The sequence below is a fragment of the Neomonachus schauinslandi genome, chromosome X, assembly GCF_002201575.2.
Source record: "Neomonachus schauinslandi chromosome X, ASM220157v2, whole genome shotgun sequence".
In the NCBI taxonomy this organism is placed as follows: Eukaryota; Metazoa; Chordata; class Mammalia; order Carnivora; family Phocidae; genus Neomonachus; species Neomonachus schauinslandi.
The window spans coordinates 73,347,872-73,372,786 of NC_058419.1; the positions used below are offsets into that span (position 1 = coordinate 73,347,872).

Below are 24,915 nucleotides of genomic sequence, written 5' to 3' on the forward strand. Positions count from 1 at the left end.
TGTGTGTGTGTGTGTGTGTGTGTGTGTGTGTGTGTGTGTGTGTGTGTCCGGGAACCTTACATTAACCAGGGGACTACCACAAATACCATTTCCCATCTTTCCTTTCTGGCTACCCAGAGGACACCATAAGTGTATGCGTGCCAGTGACTAAGGCTTCACTCCAGGAGAAGGGACCAAAACTTACTGGGCACCAGGAGCTGTGTTATACATCATTTAGCTCTTACAATAGCCATGTGAGCTATTACTCTCCTCACAGAAGCACAGAGAAGTTAAGTGACTTGGGATTGAACTCAGGTCTACCCATTTCCCATGGCTGATGCATAATAAAGCGAACCACTGACAAAAGGACACATCTGTAGTATCCATAAGATTTTAGAGATTTATTTTAAATATTTAGATTGTTATAGATTTACTGTTAAATCCTTCAAAACCATACAGTCCGACCACTTTATTATTCAGATGGAGGTTTTGTGATGCAAAGATGGAATGAGACATGCCTAAGGCCTCATGATAAGTCAATGGCAGAACCAGAGCCCCTCTGGCGCTCTTGCGTTGCTTCTTGTTCCACTACCTAGACAGCAGCCTACTTCCAAAAAGCTCAGAGATTAGAGTAGAACAGGAATGCATAGCTCGGCATGGGGTGGGGCAGGCACAAAAGGCTGACTGAAGGCTGGTCGAGGGACCTGCTGCATGTGATAAAGGGAACTTAACCACCTCTGCACTGTATAATGTTTCCCAAATAAGCCTCTTGCTTCCATGTAGTCCTGTCTTTGGTTAGTCTGTTCCCTCTTCCTGAAGTTCCCTTCCTACCTTTTTGTACCTAGCAAATTATTATGCATCCCTCCAGACCTAAATCAATCCTTAACTTTTCTGTGGAGCCTTCTCAAACGTTCCAGGTAAAACAACTCATGCTATGAAACTCTCCCCGCCCCCCAAAAAATCCATACACATTTACACACATGAGACCTTGCAAGAATCTTCATACCATAAAATGTCTCATAGAGCCCTTCTACTATAGAGGAGCATTAGTACTCGTTCCCCTGCTGAAGGGAAAAACATATACTTAACAAAGATGCTCTTACACGTGGTAGAAGCAGAGGGGACTCACAGGGGCTGAGCACTTTCTGGGAGCCAAGGGTTGTTTTAAATGTTTATTTTGCTGCCTCACATAATTCTTGGGGGTTTCAAGGTAACAATCTCTGTGACTCTACCAATTGGCTGTGAGGCCAGAGAGCCCCTCAGATAAGAAACAAGAAATCTCTAGGAAGCCCTAATTTCTGCCAGTTATATGTTCTGTGAACCTGGAAAAGCCATTTCCTCTCTCAGCCTCAGTTTCCTTGTCCATAAAATGGCTTGGTCAGATTTTTAGATTTCTGTTTCTTTTCTTCAAGTTTTAAAAGATTAGCATTTTAAGAGCCTGTGACTGCAGGCACTGCAAATCTTTTGTCTTTTCATCAAACAGCAATTTTAAAAGACAACAAGACTTTGTGACCTTCTACCTCTGTCCTAAAATATAGCATTTTTTTTGTTTCTGACAACCAAGGGGAGGAAAATAAATTTCTCTTGTTCCTGGCCCCATGGAAAACATTCTGCGGTACATTCTGAGAAGGCTCAAAGCCAAGGGTCAAGGAATCAGGCCTCTACCACTTGTATGCATATGCTCTGTTTCTGAGCTCTTCCCTTAGCTTGTTAATGAACAAAATTCTCTTGCGAAAAGGTTAACACCTTTTATGCTTTCTGTTCTGTGACTGTGTGATGAGAGTGAATTAAAAGCCAGCAAGGCTGGTTGTATCAGAATCAGAATTTTCCTTATGAAAAGTAGGAGGTGGTGAAAGCAGTATGGCTCGCATCTCCCTCGCCTTACCTGATGAAGAAGCTGCTGATGAGCCACCAGCTCTTTTTAAGTATTTGGGGCTTTCTTCAGAAGACAAGCTCCTGTCAAGTTAGTGCTACTCAGTGGCTCCTTGGTTTCTCCCCACAATACTTATGTCTTTCTTAACTTCTTTCTGTCATTTCTGACTCTGTTGTTCCTCTTCACTGTTGCTTTTCTTGTTTGCCTAGGCATAACCCTTTCTTTCTACTTTGCGTTAGTATGTTTTTATATTTGAGGGGCAGCTGCGCTATAGCAGAGTGACTTTGGACTCAGAACACCTGGAATCAAATTCCAGCTATTCCATTTACGATCTGTTGATTAACTGGCAATGCCTCAGTTTGCGCTTATGTGGACAACCACAAGGATGACTTTGCCTTCTGTCCCAGATGATTGTGAAGTTCAAATGAGCAGTGAATACTGTGGCCCTGCATTCATTGAAGAGATTTAAAGATGTCCAGGATCGGGGCACCTGGGTGGCTCAGTCAGTTAAGCATCTGACTCTTGATTTTGGCTCAGGTCATGATCTCAGGGTCACGAGATGGGAGTCCCAGGTCAGGCTCTGGGCCAGGTGAAGAGCCTGCTTAAGATTCTCTCTCTCTCTCTCTCTCCCTCCCCTCCACTTGCACATGCATGCTCTCTCTCTCTCTCTCTAAAAAAAAAAAAAAAAGATGTCCAGGATTATGGTCACTAAGCTCTTTGAGGAAAGCTCTATATCTTGAGTATGTGAGCCCAATACCCCACATGTAGTAAGCACCCAGTAAATGTTTACTGGCTGAATGCACGAGCAGATTACTACCAGGCCTGTTCTTATGAGGCATTCAGTAGAAGACAGGCCCTAGTCTAGCCAGGAGCTGAGGAGATTCCACTGCGGTGCCCTAGGAACTGCAACAAAGCCTGGAAGCAAAGGGACTGAGAATTCTAATATTTATTCCCTTTATAAAGATTCATTCACCTTCCAAATCTGTTTCTTCTTTTGTATAGGAGGAAGTTTCTTCTTCTCTACACTCTTCTGGCAGGTACAAGCTCACCTGCTTACTTGAAATGCTGAGAGCAGTTGCCTAGCCATGAAAAGGAGTGTAGACACCTGAATAATAGGTTCCAGAAGTATGCACACATAGCTATTATAACTGAAGAGATTGTTCGGTGAAATAATGGCTCATCACAGAGTTCGAACATTTTGAAGGATAGTGTGTTTCTTGCTATGGGACTGGAGGCCACAGAAGTAAGAAATAACTCCTACCTTTGGAGAAAATGTGGTTCTAACATTTACCCTTTCAACAGAAGCCAAACTGCAAAGATCTACCACACACAGTTTCACAATTACCAAGAGATTCTGTGAAGGAGAGGAAAAAAAGTTCTGGCTAGAGTATATGGGCTTTAAAAATATAACAGATTGGGGAATAGTAACACAAGGTGGAAAGCAGGCAATGGATTCAGAGGATCTTGCAAGTGACATAGCAACTTCTTGTTAATCATTACTCCATAAAATGTACATGCTATAAATAAACAGGCACAGAGCACTATATAACAGCAATGGCAAATTCTTTTTTTTTTTTGAAATTTAGTTTTTTTAAGATTTTATTTATTTATTTGAGAGAGAGAGAGCACACAAGAGGGGGTAGAGTCAGAGGAAGAAGCAGACTCCCCGCTGAGCAGGGAGCCCGACGCGGGACTCAATCCTGGGACTCTGGGACCATGACCTGAGCCGAAGGCAGTCGCTTAACCAACTGAGCCACGTGGGTGCCCAGCAATGGCAAATTCTTGACATGGCTCCCAAACTGGGCACTAATAAGAGACTTGAGTGGATATCAACTGCAATGCGTTACAGAGCTAAATTATTTATTCTGAAGGCCTGTGGTCTAGTCTTGTTATGGGGACAACCAGAATTAAGCCAGCCAATGTGTAAAGACAAAGTATTATGGGGCAATATATGGCAGATCCATAACTCAGTTGACCACCTGGGCTCTGCTTTCTATCAGACAAGAGAGTTTTTCCAAACCACTTAGTATCAGATAGTCTCCAAAGTCCTTCCTCTTTACCATCTGGGTTTTATGTGGCATCGAGCAAAACTCATTCATATATATTTCATAGCTATCCACAAGCTTACAGTGCAAAAGTCTAGAAAACATATGAAATATTTTCAATTTCTGTGTATTGTAAAGGGGAGTGAGCTACTAGATCATTAGAAAAAATGTGTCCTCTTCTAGCATCCCTATATTAATTTACATTTTTCTGGTTTACTAAAATAATGCTCAAGACCCAGAGGCCACCAGACCAGGCATTCTGGACAAACAAGACATGCAAACTTTGGCCACTCGGAAGAATGTTTAAAATTAGATAATCTAGAGAGTTACTAAAAAAAAGTGAAATTTACTATGCAGATTTGCAAGCACAGGAGTGACCATCTAAAGCAGGAGTCAAAAACTACAGTCCACAAGCCAAACCAGTGTGCCATTTGTTTCTGTGTGGATCAAGAGCTGAGAATGATTTTTAGATTTTAAATGGCTGAAAAATATCAAATATATATATATATATATATTGAATGGCATGTGAAAATTAATTGAAAGTCAAGTTTTATTGTAATACAGCCACACCCATTAGCTTATGTTACATATTGTCTAGGGCTGCTTTCAGGCTACAAAGGCAGAGTTAAGTAGTTGAGTCAGAGACCATATGGTCCACAAAGCCTACAATATTTACTATCTGGTCCTTTACAGAAAAATTTGGCGGACCCCCTGATCTAAAGTCTGGCTTTGACATTTAGAAAAACCCGAGATGGATAAAAGAGAAGAGGAACTTTGTGAAAAGTTATCTAGGATCGGTGCAATCAGGATCAGTCAATTTCTTGGCCAAATATACCTGATCAAGGCTCTGCTGAAGCTGCAAGCAGATCTTTCTAGCATAGTTAATTTGTCCCTGGGAAATGTTACTCAAAAAGCCAGGGAGTGAAGAGGACACTGAAAGACACGAAAAACTCTCTGCGAGACTCCAAACAAGAAGTAATACTCAATTCCACATGAGTCGAGGTGGGAAAGAGTGGATTTAAAGGACAGAGAGAGTTCAATGAGGGTTCACTTACATTTCTTCCCTCACAAAAACCTGGGGTGAGAGAGGGAATCAAAGCCATACTTATATAAAATTCGCCAAGAATACTAAATTGGGACATATTGTAAACATCAGTGACGATGGTGTAATTCTTTGAGTCCAGAATGTAAACTACAGTTTCAATTTTATGATGTGTACCAAACAGCACTCCATGTGTACAAAACAAATGGATGTACAATCTCCAACGTTTTACTAGAAAATGTCTGAAAAATAGTAAATTCTTGAGCACACAGAGCACATGATGAACTAATTAACCCTCTTTGAAACATGATGTGGTAGAGATGCGGATTTATGTCCTGATTGTCCAGATGAGAAAATGGAAAAGAAAGGAAGTTATCCAACTATGGTCACAATGCTGGGGGAAGGGGGAATCTCGGAGTCCTGAATTTTAACCTAGCCCATCCGTAGTGCACTTTCTCAGATGGCTCTATCCTCATCTGAAAATTGATTTCTAAAAGAATGGGAGCTAGGGTTCACCAACTGTCAGGAAGGCAAAATCAAAAGTGCATATAGGTAGAAACACATCTTTGTTTGCTAATGTAATAGTTTTGACAGTGATGATGTATATAATTTGTAGAACCATCATAAAAAGTCAAAGCTAGAAAGGCATATTAAAAATATTTAGGGGCGCCTGGGTGGCTCAGTCTATTAAGCATCTGGCTCTTGGTTTTGGCTCAGGTCATGATCTCGGGGTCATGAAATCGAGCCCGGCATCGGGCTCCACGCTGGGCGTGGAGCCTGCTTGGGATTCTCTCTCTCTTCTCCTTCCCCCCACTCAAGCTCACACTCTCTCTCTAAAAAAAAAAAAATCTAGCTTAAGTCCCTTGTTTTACAGACAGAGAAAATTGAAGTCTAAATAGGAAAATTAATTATTCAAAGCCAGACAACTAAAACCCCTCTGAGCCCATACTTCTGTGTATGGGCATCACCTTCCTTTGATTTCCTGGCCTTTTAGATGGCATTCAACATGCCTTCCCTTGTCACCTCCCTGTTCATCCCATCACCCCACCAACTAGCTGATTCTCCTTATGCCTGTTTCTAGCCCACAGAACATCCTCCAACTGCACGAGCATGTATGCACATGCGCACACACAGACACAGACAAACACTGAGTTTTCATCAGCCAGATTTTAGTGATTTTACCCCCATGGCCTAGCATCATCATTTTTTTTTAATCTCAAAATATGCAGCTACCTCCCTGACTAGCCTAATTGTCACCCCAAACTCCCAGATTCACTGACAATGAGAAAATGTGGGGCTCCCTCCTCTTCCTTCTCAATAGGAAAACCTGGCTAGATTACAATTGACTCTGTGCTGAGCCTTGCACCAGTGACAGCATTAAAACCTCATGCTTTATGAACTACCAAAGCTAGAAATGGATTTCTGTCTGACGTGCCAGGCTTTTAAGTCTTGTACCTGTGCCCAGTCTAGAGATTTCTGAAACCATGAATAAAGTGGTAATCAACACTCTGAATACTCAGTCTGACTTAACTGACAACAAACAAATGAGGAAAAGAAAGATTTGTGTTCCCACTCTCTCCAAGACAGGTGGAATTCCAAGTTTCAACAAGGCAGATTCAGAATCACTTTCATAAAGGCCATTGGGGTGATAAGGACACATTGTAAAAATGGGGGAAAAAAACAAATCAATAAATGTTCTCTGTGGATAATAAGACAGCCCCTTGCCTTCAAACGGAGATAATGACAGAAGTAAACTCCAGCCAACAAGCTTTACAGGTGGGAGGAGAAAGAAAATGCCTTTTTTTTTTCTTTGCTTTGTTTTTCTTGTGTGTGTGTGTGTGTGTGTGTGTGTGTGTGTTTAACCACCTTCTATCCCTCAAAGGACTCAGGACTGGAACCTGGGGTTCATATTCCAAAGGAACCAAGGGGTTTGTAGCCTTTTAAGAAATCCATTTGTGGCTTTCTGTATTTTAAGCAGTCGAGAGTATTTGGCCCCATGAGCTCAGAGGCTCATTTTCTCAAAGAAAATATTACCAAGTTTCCCCAACTTAAGCAATTCTAGGGTCTAGAGCATTTTGAGATCTTGCTGGATTTCCCAGTATTCTGTATGTTGAGTGACTACCCCCTTTCCGCTTCTTTATTCTCAAATAGCACAAGACCCACATCTAGCCCAGCTCCTCCCAGGAAGCCCTGACAACTGCCATTCTGCCCTTCTCCCTCCTTCAGCCCTAACTTCGGCAGAAAGCTCCCATGTGGGATATGTTATGACAGCAAAATAGTCCCTTTTACAATACGTTTGATCACTTTCCCAGTTTTCCAAAAATAACAATATTGTGACCCAGATTTGTAAAGCCCAGAGGCAGCATCAACTACAATCGAATCGATCTGACTGTTGAGTTTGCTTGTTCAGTTGCGTACTTGAACTCTTTCCCCAACTGATACGGCTGCTATTACTGGGTGCCTGGGCTTACTGACCCACTATCCCTAGATGAGGACTCTGGTGTATTCTCTGCTCTACGGGCAGGGCCTACTGGATGCTGGGGTTGGGGGAGGAAGCACATTCTCACTGGGGAAACTGGGCAGGGGGATCTGCTGTCTTTGGGCTGTTCCTCACTTTCTTTTCTGACAGCCATCCTTCTGTAAGTACTCTTAAGAAAGGCAGGAACTGCTTTCTGTGTCTCTTTCTAAACTGCCCAGGTCTAGGTACTGGGGCCCTGGACCTTATACTAGCTCAGCACAAGCAGTAGCAATAGGCCACTTGGGGGTAGGAAGGAACATGCAGCATGTTTTCAGTAACACTAAAAGCTAGCTGTCTCCTTGTTGCTTTGGGGACTGGAAGAAAACAAAATAACAATTCTCTGTTTTGTAAGTATTCCTGCCACCAGTCTAAAATGATGAAAAGGCAACCATTCCAATTGGCTGTCAATGGGAAAACCAGTAAAGGACCTGCTTTGCACCTTTTATCTAAAGGCTAAGAACTGCTTGGAGCTTCTGTTGTCCTCTGGTGGATGTTTCCGGTGAAAGGTGTGGCTTATATACCTGCCACTTTTAAGAGTGTCCTCAGGGTTTGTAGCCCTTAACTAAGGCAAGACTGTTTTGGTTCTGACTTGGAACTCAACACCTCTAGGCCAGTGAGAGAGAAGGAAAGGTTTTGGCAGGAAGCATTTCCTTTGTGGAAAGTGGAAATAGGAGGAGATACTGGTGTTTGGCAACTGGGTTTGCCCCCAGAGCAGAGCATCTCTGTCTAGGGGCTGCTTATCAGTGTCCCCTTGAGAAAAGAAGCCCTTAGTACAGGATGGGGAATGAAGAGGATGAGTAGGACGTCTGAGCCCAGGTTGATTGGGAAGGAAGGAATCACTAGCATATATGGGAAGTCTGGAAATGGGACTTCTTGCTGTAGCATGTAGGCTGAGCACCTCTAGGAGCTGATCAGACATGAATGGTTCTAAGCTAAATAAGACTAAGGAGCCAGGGCTTGAGCCTGCTTAGCCAAATATAAGATGCAATTTAGCATGAGGTGCTATACCAATGGATAGGCCCTGAGGAAAAGTCTATGGAGAGAATAAAGGAGTTTTTATCACTCGGGCTCCCTATTTACCTAGGGGCTATTGATGCAAAGAAGTCCCAATGAGCCAGCAGCAGGAGGGAGCAGGCGCCCAGACTGATGGTCTGCTGAACAGCAAGGACACTTCCTTTCTGGGGCTGAGGCCAAGGAGACTTTGTGAAGGAACACTCCCGTATACACTATAGAGAATGGGTGGGGACTCAGTTGGGGTTTCTCCACTTCTAACTTCTCCAATCAAGACATTTTTCCCCCTCACTACACAGCAGAGTGAAACACAAACAGGGAAGGAGTTAAAACTTTTCGAATCATTAATTTTCTTCCATTCCTAAGACTGCCCCAAGCTCTAAGCATAGGATCACCGTCATTGACTACATTGCCTGTACGACCAAGGTTGCCAAAACCAGGGGACCAGCAAATTAGAAAAAAACAAAAAACAAAAACAACAACAACAACAAAACCTTCTTCTTTAGGTTTTTAGGTTCTTTGAGAGGGTCCCACCAGTGACCTTGTCTCTGAGATGATAAAATCCTGGGCTCTGGAAGATTGGTGTCTTTCTATAGAAGATAAAGGAGAGAGGGAAAAAGAAGTGAGTGTGCAAGACCCTTTACCTTCAGCGGCTCTTTTAAAGAAGACTTTGCAGCTTCCACAAGTGAGAGCTCCATAGTGACAGCCAGAAGCTTCATCACCGCAGATCAGGCAGGTCTTCTGGGGTGGAAAGTAATAGTCAATGGGTAGAACATGGTCCCTGGCAGTCTCCAAACTGAAAAGACACATGAGAAACAATGCAATAAATGGCAGTGGCTGGCAGAGATAAGAGCACAGAAGTCTGAGGTCTTCAGGAGTAAACTTACATGTGTAAATTATTAATTTTTATAAAATAAAATTATTCCTTACTTAATTGAGTCAGTGTGAAGCTGATTTTTCTGGTACTTCTAGGGATGATGTTTGTAGGGTTTCCTGTCATGTAGACAGAGGCTTTTTGCATCCTGCTAAGGAATTCAAGAAGTTTTCTGGGATCAGCCAGTCTCATGGGCTAAGTTTACATGAAGGAAGGATGAAGACAGAAACCTGAGGTTAAGGTATCTAACTTAAGGTGGTTCTGGCAAAAATTTCAGAGCAGTTAAATGGTAGGAACCCAGCTCTATGGCCTTCCCTTATCCAAAAGGAGATCTATGGCAAAACAAGTCTTAACAAAACAGTTTGGCATGCTTTGCTCTGAGCCTCACTCTCACCTGTCAATAATATTGCCCATCCTACTGAGCTACTGTTCTGAGTGGCAGTATAAATTGTATAAAAGGATAAAAATCCTTTAAAATGAATACACAAGTGAGGGATCACGATTCGTGTTATCATACCATTCTGATTTGGTCTTCCCCTGCCCCCCATTCCTTCACTTTCCTTAGCCATCTCTTGTAGATCACGTGAACATCCCCTCACCATTCTACAACACAAAGTAGCAGAATCCTTATCTTTTTAAAGATTTTATTTATTTATTTATTTGACAGAGAGAGACACAGCGAGAGAGGGAACACAAGCACGGGGAGTGGGAGAGGGAGAAGCAGGCTTCCCGCTGAGCAGGGAGCCTGATGTGGGGCTCGTCGATCCCAGGACCCCGAGATCATGACCAGACATTTAACGACTGAGCCACCCAGGCGCCCCTGGCAGAATCCTTATGGCTGAGGCTCTTGTTGGGAAATGATACACAGGGATGCTGGAAATTTCTCACACTACCATCTCAACACTTGGCTATTAAAATACTCATAGGGTCTTCAGGCTAGGATGGAGCTGCAGGGGTCACCTAGTCTAAACTCCCTATTTCTTCTAAGCACAGGTCACATTTTTTTCTCTCCGATGCTCTATGTCTAAGCATTGAACAAAACTCGAGGGGGGTGCCTGGGTGGCTCAGTCCTTAAGCGTCTGCCTTCGGCTCGGGTCATGATCCCAGGGTCCTGGGATCGAGCCCCACATCGGGCTCCCTGCTCAGCGGGGAGTCTGCTTCTCCCTCTCCCACTCCCCCTGCTTGTGTTCCCTCTCTCGCTGTGTCTCTGTCAAATAAATAAATAAATAAAATCTTTAAAAAAAAAAAAAACCTCGAGGGACCTCCTGGGTTAATCTGCCTAAGGTAGATGACAATTGCCCATATTCTCATCTACAGGAATGCAGCCATATTTTTTTATGAGCACTTTTTCCTTACTAAGGAAGGAAGGAAGGAAGGAAGGAAGGAAAATAAGCCTTAATGACAGCCTACTTGCTGTGTTGGGTGATTTCTACACTTCAAAACAACTCTGAGAAACATTTTTTTTTTCTCATTATATCATATGAAGAAAGATTCAGAGAGGTGAAACCCCAAATGATTTGACAGCAAGCCCAGGATCTCTGGCTCCGAATCCAATACAGTTTTCATTACCTTATCATCTTCCTGCCATTCTCTCACTTTCTACACATGGCTCTTTGATTATCATGCTCAGCATAGTCATCAGAATCCAAAAAATAAATAATCCAAAAAAGCATGAAATGTTATCCACCCCTCAATAACCATGGATCAGCCCTGGCAGGGCAAGAGCAAAGAAAATTTTTGCTTAAGCCATAGCTGACAAGCACTTTACCTCTAAGACACAAATATTAGCCTTTATTCAAGTCCCAAGTACAACAGAAAGCACTCAAAAAGTTTGGCTGATATGCAAACACAGCAGCTGGCTACGGTGGCCTATCTTTTCCCCCCGACAAGCTCTCCTTTTCCTAATTTGACTTTGGAAAGCCAGCAGGAGTTTGTCCACCAAACCAAGACTAGCAGGACCACAAGTTCCACAGGAAAATAGCTCACTTCCCATATATAAATGGGCCAAATGTTAAGAGCATCATTCCTTTGGCTAAAAATGTAATTTCCTTGGGTAAAAAATGTATCCCCATCCTCATTCATGAAACAAGGAGAAGCAGAAGTTTTTTGTTTTTATTTTTGCAAGTGTCTTCATCCTTTTCCCTCTTTTTTTGACTTCTGGAACTAATGAAAGCCATTCAAATAAAGTAAAAAAAAAAAACACAAAACATGTATTTAGGCACTTTATGTACCCGGCCATTTCATATATATCATCTCACTTAATCTCCCCCCAAAACCCTGCCAGGTAGCTCCGTATCATCTCTATATTGTAGGAAGAGGAAGCTGATGTTCAGGAAAATTGAACATGTTCAAGATCACTCATCTCATAAGTGGGAATGCCAGATTCCATCCTAGGTAAGTCTGACTCCAAAGTGCCGATTCATAACCCATGACTAACCATGTTATAAAATTGAAGGTTGAAATTAGATTGACTTAACTCCTAGCACCTAGCCCTATGAACCAAGCAAAGGGCTAGGTGCTGGGGATATCATGACAATCGATATATTATTCTTGCCTCTAAGAAACTGACTATCTAGTAGAGAAGACAGACAGGAAGCAAGAAACTGTAAAATAACATAGTAGATGATATAATAAAGCAGAGTACAGATTGCTGCAGATGAGGAAGCACCTTAAAGACACGAATGTTTCTTGGAAGGTATAAAGGTATATACGGGTAAATGAGATGACGATGATAATGACAATAATTTTTATCATATGATTGGAAAATAAATATTAGATATACAATATGGAAACCTGCACAAATAAGAGGTCTTTTTGAAAAGAGCCTTTAAGGAACAGAAATTTTCATCCATTTTAAAATACAGTTCAAATTGTTCAAAATAATCTAATCAAATTTATAATCAATGCTTAAAGACTGAAGAAAGTCATCAATATTTTATTAGATATAAGTTTAATAAAATGCACTATTTACAAAAATAACTATAAAAGAGGAGGAAGAAGAAAAAGAAATAATAAAGACAATTTTAGAATCTGAACTTTTCCTAATTACAACCCATTTTGACTAAAGGATATCTGTTAAACTCTCCAGGCTGGTATCTGCCTACCTACCCCTCCTTTTTCTGGCAAAATATTTTGGATAGCACTCTCACTGAGCCTGGCCTAGGGTGGACAAAAGGCACATTTCAATTCTGCCTCATGGGCTGAACTTTGGGTATTGGAAATGAAAATTGCAACCAGAGTCCCTATCCCAGGTTTATATCCTAGAGAAACTCATGCATATTTGTACCGGGAAGCATGTGTGGGAATGGTCATAGCAGCTTTATTTACAAAAGCAGAAATGATAAACATCCACTAAGAGGGGGCGCCTGGGTGGCTCAGTCGTCAAGCGTCTGCCTTCGGCTCGGGTCATGATCCCAGGGTCCTGGGATCGGGCTCCCTGCTTGTCGGGGAGCCTGTTTCTCCCTCTCCCCACTCTCCCCTCCCCGCTCCCCCCTCCCCCCTCATGCTCTCTCTCTCGCCATCTCTCTCTCAAATAAATAAATAAAAATCTTTTAAAAAATCCACTAAGAGGAGAAAGGATAAATTACATCACTCTCATTCAATAAACCACAATTCAGCAATGACAAGAAAGAGAATACAGGTACACATAGGTAAATCTCACAAGCTAATGTTGCATAAAAGACATAAATCACAATAGCCTACATATGATATGATTCCATTACATACAGTTCCAAAAAAAAGGCAAAAGTAATCAATATATATTTTGGGAATCTATATCTATATCTATATCTATATCTATATCTATCTATCTATCTATCTATCTATCTATCTATCTATCTATCTACATAATAACATATTCACGCAAGGGAATAATAAACCCCAAATATAGGATAGTGCTATTTCTAAGGGGAGACTGTGGTTAATGATATAAGGAAGGAGGATACAAGCTGATTTATGCATTCATTTAAAAATATTAAGTGTCTATCCATACGAGGCACCATACCAGGTCCTGGAGTTAGAGCAGTAAACAAACTAAAACTGGTTTTAATATTCTTATTCTTTAATCAGGGCTCATGAGTGTTCATTTTATTATTATGCTGTATAACTAACTTATATGATACACGCATGCTTTGTATGGCTGTAACAGCGCATAGTGAAAGAAAAAATAACAACCTGAGAAGTTTCTAACATCATCCTAAATAACAGCCTAAGTGCAAGAACAGCAGAGGTTTGCTTTGAGAACAAGTAAGTTCAGAATTTGCATGCGACATCTGTATTTCTTCTTGCCTCCCCTGGGTTCCATGCTCACTTATTATACCTATGCAGGACATTCAGCTTTATGAGTCTGAAGGAAAAGCACTGCCATAAAAAATGGAAGTTTCCCAAACCAGAATACCACTTGCTTTTCCTCAACAGTTCCACAATTAATTAAATAGAAGTGGATTACTATAAGCTATAGGACTACAAATGCCAGCTCAACTATGGGGAAGTTAGGCTCAGAAATCTTCAGCACCGAGCTATCATCTCAGTCTGTCTCTCAGACTTGAAAATACATTAAAGTGTCTGACTACTTTAAGCAAGTTCCCCAAGGATTGTGGAACCAAGGTGAGATGCAAAAGTCACAGACTAGTTTTCCTTGTTTGGAAGATGAATGTCAACTCAGCAGGGCTTTGGAGCCCGGCAGAGCTGGGCTGGAATCCTGCATCCACCACTGAACCTTGGTCCCAGTCATTAAGGCTCTCTGAGCTCTATTTGTCTCATCTGGAGATTGGGGATACTTTCTAACCTAAAGGGCTTTTGTGAGAATTACATTAAATAGTACATGTTAAGCCCTTCCTCCTGTGCCTGGCACATGATAGCTGTATTGTAAGTACAGGTTGCCTTCACCTTTTGCCTTACCATAAAAAAGGGGGAGAAATGTCTAATAACCTTAAAATAAAAAAAGATCATCTTTCTTGGTTATACAATGCATTTGGGGAAAGGTAAATACAAGTGGAGAGTAAAAGAAGAAAGGCTAGATATGTAAAAGTGTATCTTTTTCATACTTATCTCTGTACTTTTTAAACAAGAAGAAATTTAGAAAACCACTAAACATCTTTATAAAAGCATCATATTTTTCCTGATGTTTAGTAACTTGAAATATTTTTTGTTAATCACACTGTGGAATGTAATGACAACTTTACATGAGTTTTTAAGATAAAAATTCATAAAAAAATTATTCTCCCCTCATAAATCTCTTGTTCCTATTTCCTTATGGGCACAAGGTTATTTCAGTGGAGAAACTGACAAAGTAACAATGTAAGACTGGGAGCTTCTTTTCCCCCTGCAAGCCTGAGATTTGAAATTTGATGACTGTCTGTCCAAGAGGACAGCTGGGTTTTCTTTCTTTTTTTTTTAAGATTTTTTATTTATCTCTCTATGTGTGTGTGAGAGAGAGAGAGGGAGAGAGACTGAGAGCATGAGCAGGGGGCCGATTTAGAGGGAGAGGGAGAAGCAGGCTTCCCCGGCTGAGCAGGGAGCCCAATGTGGGGCTCGATCCTGGGACTGCAGGATCATGACCTGAACCTAAAGCAGATGCTTAACCGACTGAGCCACCTAGGCGGCCCCAGTCATGTTTTCTTTTAAAAGTACTACCTGATTGCTAGAACTAATACATGAATTCAGCAAAGGTGCAGGATATTAAATCAATGTGCAGAAATCTGTTGCATTTCTATACACCAATTAATGAAGCAGTAGGAAAAAGAAATCAAGGAATCAATCCCATTTGCAATTGCACCAAAAACAATAAGATACCTAGGAATAAACCTAATTAAAGAGGTATAATATTTATACTCTGAAAACCATAGAACACTTATGAAAGAAATTAAAGAGGACACAAAGAAATGGAAAAGCATTCCATGCTCATGGATTGGAAGAGCAAATATTATTAAAATGTCTATGTTACCAAAGCTATCTACACATTCAATGCAATCCCTATCAAAATAACAACAGTATTTTTCAGAGCTAGAACAGTACTAAAATGTGTATGGCACCAGAAAAGACCCTGAATAGCCAAAGGAATATTGAAAAAGAAAACCAAAGCTGGAGGCATCACAATTCTGGACTTTAAGCTGTATTACAAAGTTGTAATCATCAAGACAGTATGGTACTGGCAAAATAGCAGACACATAGATCAGTGGAAAAGAATAAAGAACCCAGAAATGGACCTACAACTATATGGTCTACTAATTTCCAACATAGCAGGAAAGAATATCCAGTGGAAAAAACAGTCTCTTCAACAAATAGTGATGGGAAAATTGGACAGTCACATGCAGAAGAATGAAACTGGACCCCTTTCTTACACTATACACAAAAATAAACTCAAAACTGATGAAAGACCTAAATGTGAGACAGGAAACCATCAAAATTCTAGAGGAGAACACAGGCAGAAACCTCTTTGACCTTGGCCATAGCAACTTCTTACTAGACGCGTCTCCAGAGGCAAGGGAAATAAAAGCAAAAATGAACTACTGGGACTTCACCAAGATAAAAGGCTTCTGCACAGCAAAGGAAACAATCAACAAAACTAAAGGCAGCCTACAAAATGGGAGAAGATATTTGCAAATGTCTATCCAAAAAAAAGGCTAGTATCCAAAATCTATAAAGAACTTATCAAACTCAACATGCCAGAAACAAATAATCTAGTTAAGAAATGGGCAGAAGACATGAATAGACACTTTTCCAAAGAAGACATCCAGATGGCTACCAGACACATGAAAAATGCTGAACATCACTCAACATCAGAGAAATCCAAATCAAAACTACGATGAGATACCATCTCACACCTGTCAGAATGGCTAAAATTAACAACACAAGAAACAACAGGTGTTGACAAGGGTGTGGAGAAAAGGGAATCCTCTTGCACTGTTGGTGGGAATGCAAACTGGAGAACAGTATGGCTGTTCCTTAAAAAGTTAAAAATACAACTACCCTATGACCTACCTAAAGGATACAAGGATATGGATTCAAAGGGGCACATGAACCCCGATGTTTATAGCAGCATTTTCAACAATAACCAGTTTATGGAAAGAGCCCAAATGTCCATCGACTGATGAACGGGTAAAGAAAATGTGGTAAATATATACAATGGAATATTACTCAACCATCAAAAAAATGAAATCTTGCCATTTGCAACAACATGGATGGAGCTAGAGAGTATAATGCTAAGTGAAATAAGTCAGTCAGAGAAAGACAAATACCATATGATTTCCTTCAAATGTGGAATTTAAAAAAGGAAAACAGGTGAACATATGGGAAGGGGGAAAAGAAAAAAGGGGGGGAGGAAAACAAGTCATTAAGAGGCTCTTAAACTGAGGGTGGATGAAGGGAGGTGGATGGGGGATGGCCTAGATGAGTAATGGGTATTAAAGAGGGCATTTGTTGTGATGCACACTGAGTGTTATATGTAAGTGATGATTCACTGAATTCTAGTCCAAGAACCAATACTGCATTGTATGCTAAAATTTAAATTAAAAAAATTTAAAATAGAACAGACATTTTTCCAAAGAAGACATCCAAATGGCCAACAGACACATGAAAAAGTGCTCAATATCGCTCGGCATCAGGGAAATCCAAATCAAAACCTCAATGACATACCACCTCACACCAGTCAGAATGGCTAAAATTAACAAGTCAGGAAACGACAGATGTTGGCGGAGATGCAGAGAAAGGGGTACCCTCCTACACTGTTGGTGGGAATGCAAGCTGGTGCAGCCACTCTGGAAAACAGTATGGAGGTTCCTCAAAAAGTTGAAAATAGAGCTACCATATGATCCAGCAATTGCACTACTGGGTATTTACCCCAAAGATACAAAAGTGGGGATCCAAAAGGGTACATGCACCCCAATGTTTATAGCAGCAATGTCCACAATAGCCAAACTGTGGAAAGAGCCAAGATGTCCATCGACAGATGAATGGATAAAGCAAGATGTGGTATATATATACCATGGGATATTATGCAGCCATCAAAAGGAATGAGATCTTGCCATTTGCAATGACGTGGATGGAACTGAAGGGTATTATGTTGAGCGAAATAAGTCAAACAGAGAAAGACATGTATCATATGACTTCACTGATATGAGGAATTCTTAATTGCAGGGAACAAACTAAGGGTTGCTGGAGTGGGGGGTGGGGTGGGAGGGATGGGGTGACTGGGTGATAGACACTGGGGAGGGCATGTGCTCTGGTAAGCGCTGTGAATTGTGCAAGACTGTTGAATCTCAGATCTGTACCTCTGAAACAAATAATGCAATATATGTTAAGAAAAAAAAAAAAAGAAGAAGAAGGTAGCAGGAGCGGAAGACTGAAGGGGGGGAAATCGGAGGGGTAGACGAACCATGAGAGATGATGGACTCTGAAAAACAAAGTGAGGGTTCTAGAGGGGAGGGGGGGTGGGAGGATGGGTTAGCCTGGTGATAGGTATTGAGGAGGGCACATTCTGCATGGAGCACTGGGTGTTATGCACAAACAATGAATCATGGAACACTTCATCTAAAACTAATGATGTAATGTATGGGGATTAACATAAGAATAAAAAAATTTAAATAAAAATAAGTTACATGATTTTACTTCACAGCTCTCCAATTCTCTTTAGTAATGTCTTGTTGAAGTGGAAAGATACATAGATAGAAGATCTGTTTTTCATGCCCATCTTTGCCACTTTCTAACAGAATGACCTTGAACAAGTCATTTGGCTTCAACTTCTTCATGTGTAAAATGGATATAGAAATACAGAACTCACAAGACTGCTATAAGGATTCAATGAAATTTTGGAGGTTAAGCAGTCCACACTGTTGCTGGCACAGTGCTTAGCAAATGGCCATTATTATAATAATCTCACAGGAAAGTGGTAGGAAGGAGACATGGGAGAAGAACTGGGTTCTAAAAAGCCAGCTGTGAGGTAGGTATCATTACTCTTTGAAGATAATGCAAACTGGAACTTAGATAAGGTAAATAACTTCTGAGTTCATACGGCTAGTAAGTGGCAAAGCCAGAATTCATACCTGGGATTATTTCTGCCCAAATCCATATTCTCCTACTATCCTAAATTGTCAAGGTCATAGGATACTTACGTTATAACCTAGGTTTAATTTAGTTAGGTTTTTAATAAGTTTATTGATATATAATTCACATACCATAAAATTCACCTATTTTGGCATATTCACATCTATTACCACAAACTAATTTTATAATATTTTCATCACCCCAAAAAGAAACTCCATACTCATTAGCAGTCATTCCCCATTCCTTCCTTCTCTCAGACCCTAATTTACTTTGTCTCTAAAGATTTGCCCTTTATGGGCTTTTAATATAAATGGAGTTATGCAATACAATCTTTTGTGACTTGCTTCTTTCATTCAGCATAATTTTTTTTATTATTTTCAATTAGCCAACAAATAGTACATCATTAGTTTTTGATGTAGTGTTCAACGATTCATTGTTGTGTATAACACCCAGTGCTCATCACAACACGTGTAGCATGTTTTTAAGATTCATCCACATTGTAGCATGTATCTGCTTTATTTATTTCTGTGTAATATTCCATTGCATGGATATACCACATTTTGTTTATCCATTCATCAGTTGGGGGACATTTGAGTTGCTTTCATTCTTGCTATTATGAATAATGCTGCAATGAATATTGATATACAATTCATATATATGCATATATATATGTATGTATGTATATGTGTATATATATATATATACATATATATATATATATATATATATATATATATATATATATATGAGGTCAAGTGGTAACACTTCCAGAAACTTCCAGGCTAGTTTCCAAAGTGGCTGCAGCATTTCACATTTTTCCACCAGTTTTATAATAATCGCTCTAATTTCTCCACATCCAAGCTATTTGTCTTTTTTACTAGTCATCTTAGTGGATGTGAAGTGATACCATATTTCGGTCTTGATTTGCATTTCTCTAATGAGTAATGGTGTTGAGCATTTTTCATTTGTATATCCTCTTTGGAGAAATGTCTACTCAAAATTTTTGCATGTTTTAAAATTGGGTTATTTGCTTTTTTATCATTGAATTGTAAAAAAAAGTTCTTTATATATTCTAGATTCAATACGCTTATCAGATATATGACTTGCAAATGTTTTTTCTCACTCTGTGGGTTGAAGTTTTACTTTCTTGATGGTATCACTTGCAGCACAAATGTTTTAAAATTTGATTAAGTCTGATTTAACAATTTTTTTTCTGCTGTTGCTGTGCCTTTGGTGTCACAAGCTAAGAAACTCCAGCCTAACATAAGGCCACAAAGATTTATGCCTATATTTTCTTTGAGGTGTAATGTCTTGGCTCCAGCATTTAGGTCTATGATATATTGAGATAATTTCTGTGCATGGTATAAAGAAGTGGTAGCATATGATTTCACTCATGTGTGGTATTTAAGAAACAAAACAGATGAACATAGGGGAAGGAAGGAAAAAGAGAAGGAGGCAAACCATAAGAGACTCTTAACTATAGAGAACAAACTGAGGGTTGCTGGATGGGAGGTGGGTGGGGGATGGGCTAAATGGGTGATGGGTATTAAGGAGGGTATATGTTGTGATGAGCACTGGGTGTTATATGTAAGTGATGAATCACTAAATTCTACTCCTGAAACCAATATTAAACTGCATGTTAACTAACTGGAATTTAAATAAAAACTTGAAACAAACAAAAGAAGTGGTCCAAATTCATTTCTTTGCATGTGAATATCCAGTTGTCCTATTTGTTGAAAAAACTATTCTTTCTCCCATTGAATGATCATGGCATCATTGTTGAAAATCAGTTAACCATAATGTAAGTGTTTATTTGGGGCCTCTCAACTGTATTTCATTGGTCTATGTATCACACTTAGGTCAGTACCACACAGTCCTGATTGCTGTAACTTTTAGTAAGGTTTGGAATCAGGAAGTGTGAATCCTCCAACTTTGTTCTTCTATCTCAAGACTTTTTTGGTTTTTTGTTTCTTTGTTATTTATTTATTTTTAAAATTCCAGTATAATTAACATAGTGTTATATTAGTTTCAGGTGTACAATACAGTAATTCAACAATTCTATACATCACCCAGTGCTCATCACAGTAAGTGTACTCTTAATCCCTTTCACCTATTTCACCCATCCCCCCACCCACCTTCTCTCTGGTAGCCACATATATTCTCTATAGTTAATAGTCCATTTTTTTTGTTTCTCTTTTTTCTTTGTTCATTTGTTTTGTTTCTTAAATTCCACATATGAGTGAAATCATATGCTATTTGTCTTTCTCTGACTTATTTCACTTAGCATAATACTCTCTAGCTCCATCCATGTTGTTGCAAATGGAAAGATTTCAGTCTTTTTTATGGCTGAGTGATAGATAGATAGATAGATAGATAGATAGATAGATAGATAGATAGATATCTACCACATCTTCTTTATCTATTCATCTGTGGATGGACAGTTGGGCTCTTTCCATAGTTTGGCTCTTGTAAATAATGCTTCAATAAACATAGGGGTACATGTATCCCTTTGAATTAATTGTTTTTTTTATTCTTTGGGCAAATACCCAATAGTGCAATTGCTGGATGGTAGGGTAGTTCTATTTTTAACTTTCTGAGGAACCTCCATACTGTTTTTCAGAGTGGCTGTACCAGTTTGCATTCTTACCAACAGTTCACGAAGGTTCCTTTTTCTCCACATCCTTGCCAACACTTGTAGTTTCTTGTGTTTTTTATTTTAGCCATTCTGACAGATGTGAGGTGACATCTCATTATGGTTTTCAATTGCATTTCCCTGATGATTAGTGATGTTAAGCATCCTTTCATGTGTTTTGGCTATTCCAGGTTTTTTCAATATGAATTTTACAGTCAACATTTCAATTTCTGCTAAGAAGCAATCTGGAATTTTGAGAGGGACTGCCTTGAATCTATGGGGAATATTGTCATCTTAACAATATAAAAGCTTATGATCAATGAAAATGGAAATGATTTTCCATTTATTTATATCTTATTATTCCACAGTGTTTCATAGGTTTAACTGTATAAGTCTTACACTTTTTTTGCAAAATCTACTGGTATTTTATTATATTTGATATTATGAATGAACTGTGTTCTATCACTTTTAAATTATTCCTTGCTAATATATAGAAATACAATTGATTTCAGCACATTAATCTCGTATTCTGCAACTTTGCTGAATTAATTTATTAGTTCTGATAGTTTATTATGGATTCTTTAGGATTTTCAATATACAAGATTATATCATCTGTGAATAAAGATATCTTTATTTCTTCCTTTCCAGTATAGATGCCTTTTCGTTCTTTTTTTTTTTTTGTCCAATTGCCCTGGATAAAACCTCCACTACAATGGTGCACAGAAATGGTGAGAGCAGACATCCTTGTCTTGTTCCCAATCTTACTGGGAAAGTTTTCAGTCTTTCACTCAAGTATGATGTTAGTTGTGGTTTCTTCATAGGTATCCATTTTCAGTTTGAGTATGTTCCCTCCTATTCCTGTTATTCTAATTGTGAAAGAATATTAAATTTTTTGCCAATTTTTTTCTATATCTATTGAGATGATCACGGGACCTTTATTCTCTTGAATACAGTATAATATATTAAATAACTGATTTTCAGCAGTTAAACCAATCTTACCTTCTTGAGATAAATCCCAATTTTATATTATTGAGATAAATCCATCTTGGTAATTATAATCCTTTCTATTTGTTGCTGGATTTGGTTTGGTATTTCATTGAAATTTTTTCTTATTAATATTCAAAAGTGATATTGGTCTGTAGTGTTCTTTTTGTGTGATATCTTTGGTTTTGTTATTGGGTAACACTGGACCCACAGAATTAGTTGGGAAGCATTTCCACCTCTTCTGTTTTTTGGAAGAATTTGTAAAGGATTGATACTAATTGTTCTGTAAATGTTTGATGGAATTCACCAGTGAAGACAACTAGATCTGGGCTTCCCTTTGTGGTAAGTTCATTCTCTTTCTTTCTTTTTCTTTTTTTGAATTTGAAAGACAATGTTTATTTATCTGTATAAGTTCTGGTGCCCTGGTAGAAGCAGATAGTGTAATTATTTCCATTCCAAGGATAAAGGTGGAGGTACAGAGTGTCCTGGTATCCTCCCTCCAAAGTCTGAGCTATTCATACTGTACTGGCTCTCTCTGACACTGTGGTTTTGTTTGTTCATTTTGTTTTTCAATTTTTTTGACTATAGTTGACACACAATGTTACATTCACTTTAGGTGTCCAACATAATGATTCTACAAGTTTATACATTATGCTATGCTCACCACAAATGTAGCTACCCACACACCGGCTTTCAGTTAGGGAATGAATAAGTCACCGGAAAAAAAGGTACAGCATAAGGAATATAGTCAATGATATTGTAATAACATTGTACAGTGGCAGATGGTACAGGAACTTCTTTATTATATTACTAACATAATGAAGTAATATTATACTCTCTTTACTTGTTAAAGAAATATTCAGAATTTCTGTTTCTTAAGTTAGTTTACATAGTTTGTGTCTTCTTGACTATTTCCCATTTCATCTAGGATATGTAATCGGTTGTCATACATTGTTCATAGTGTTGCCCTTTAATCCTTTTTAAAAATTTTTTAATTTAAATTAAATTTAATTAACATATTACTGTATTTTTTATTATGTTATGTTAGTCACCATTCAGTACATCATTAGTTTTTGATGTAGTGTTCAATGATTCATTATTTGCATATAACACCCTGTGCTCATTACAACACGTGAATGTACTACCGTATTATTAGTTTCAGCTGAATTCTACCTCTGAAACATATTACTGTATTATTAGTTTCAGAGGTGGAATTCAGTGATTCATCAGTTGCATACGACAATCACTGGTCATTACATCAAGTGCCCTCCTTAAGGCCCATCACCCAGTTATGCCATCCCCCCCACCTCTCCTCCAGCAATCCTCAGTTGGTTCCCTATAGTTAAGAGTCTCTTATGGTTTGCCTCCCTCTCTGTTTTCCTCTTATTTTATTTTTCCTTCCCTTCCCCAATGTTCATCTATTTTGTCTCTTTAATTCCACATATGAGTGAAATCATACGGTATTTGTCTTTCTCTGACTTATTTTGTATGCATAATACCATCTAGTTCAATCCACGTCATTGCAAACAGCAAAATTTCATTCTTTTGATGGCTGCATAATATTCCATTGTATATATATACCAAAATTTCTTTAGCCATTCTGACTGGTGTGAGGTGGTATCTCACTGTGGTTTTGATTTGTATTTCCCTGATGCTAAGTGATATGGAGCATTTTTCATGTGTCTGTTGACCGTCTGTATGTCTTCTTTGAAGAAATGTCTGTTCATGTCTTCTGCACATTTCTTGACCAGATGTTTTGTTTTTTGGGAGTGTTGAGTTTGATAAGTGTTTTATAGATTTTGGATACTAACCCTTTATTTGATAGACATTTGCAAATATCTTCTCCCATTCCATAGGTTGCCTTTTAGTTTTGTTGACTGTTTCCTTTGCTGTGATTTTTTTTTGTTTATTTTGATGAAGTCCCAATAGTTCATTTTTGCTTTTATTTCTCTTGCTTCTGGAGACACGTCTAGCAAGAATTTGCTGTGGCTGAGGTCAAAGAGGTTTCTGCCTGTGTTCTCCTCCAAGAGTTTAATGGATTCTTATCTCACATTTAAGTCTTTTATTCATTTTAAGTTTATTTTTGTGTATGGTGTAAGAAAGGGGTCCAGTTTCATTCTTCTACATGTGACTATCCAATTTTCCCAACACCATTTGCTGAAGAGACTGTCTTTTTCCCACTAGATATTCTTTCCTGCTATGTTGAAGATTAGGGTACCATATAGTTGTAGGTCCATTTCTGTGTTCTCTATTCTGTTCCTTTGATCTATGTGTCTGCTATTTTCCCAGTACCATACTGTCTTGATGATTACAGCTTTGTAATATGGCTTGAAGTCCAGAACTGTGATGCCTCCAGCTTTGGTTTTCTTTTCCAACATTCCTTTGGTCTTTCCTGGTGCCATACACATTTTAGGATTGTTTGTTCTAGCTCTGTGAAAAATGTTGATGGTATATTGATAGGGATTGCATTGAATGTGTAGATAGCTTTGGGTAGCATAGACATTTTAATAATATTTGTTCTTCCAATCCATGAGCATGGAATGTTTTCTCCATTTCTTTGTGTCTTCCTCAATTTCTTTCATAAGTGTTCTATAGTTTTCAGAGTACAGATATTACACCTCTTTAATTAGGTTTATTCCTAGGTATCTTCTGGTTTTTGGTGCAATTGTAAATGGGATGGATTTCTTGATTTCTCTTTATTCTGCCTCATTGTTAGTGTATAGAAATTCACCTGATTTCTGTGCATTGATTTTATATCCTGTGACTTTGCTGAATTCCTCTACCAGTTCTAGCAATTTTGTGGTGGAGTCTTTTGGGTTTTCTACATTGAGTATCATGTTATCTGCAAAGAGTGAGAGTTTGACTTCTTTTCCAATGTGGATGCCTTTTATTTCTTTTTGTTGTCTGATTGCAGA

General features: G+C 39.0%; 1 protein-coding gene across 1 annotated transcript in view; it reads right to left on the bottom strand.

Moving 5' to 3' along the window:
* Positions 1-24,915, bottom strand: part of AR (androgen receptor) — a 176,531-nt gene that overhangs the window by 57,583 nt on the left and 94,033 nt on the right. Inside the window, exon 2 of the mRNA XM_021679980.2 lies at positions 9,113-9,264. Within this exon, the coding sequence (XP_021535655.2) occupies positions 9,113-9,264 (152 nt within the window). The remainder of the gene's footprint in view (positions 1-9,112; positions 9,265-24,915) is intronic.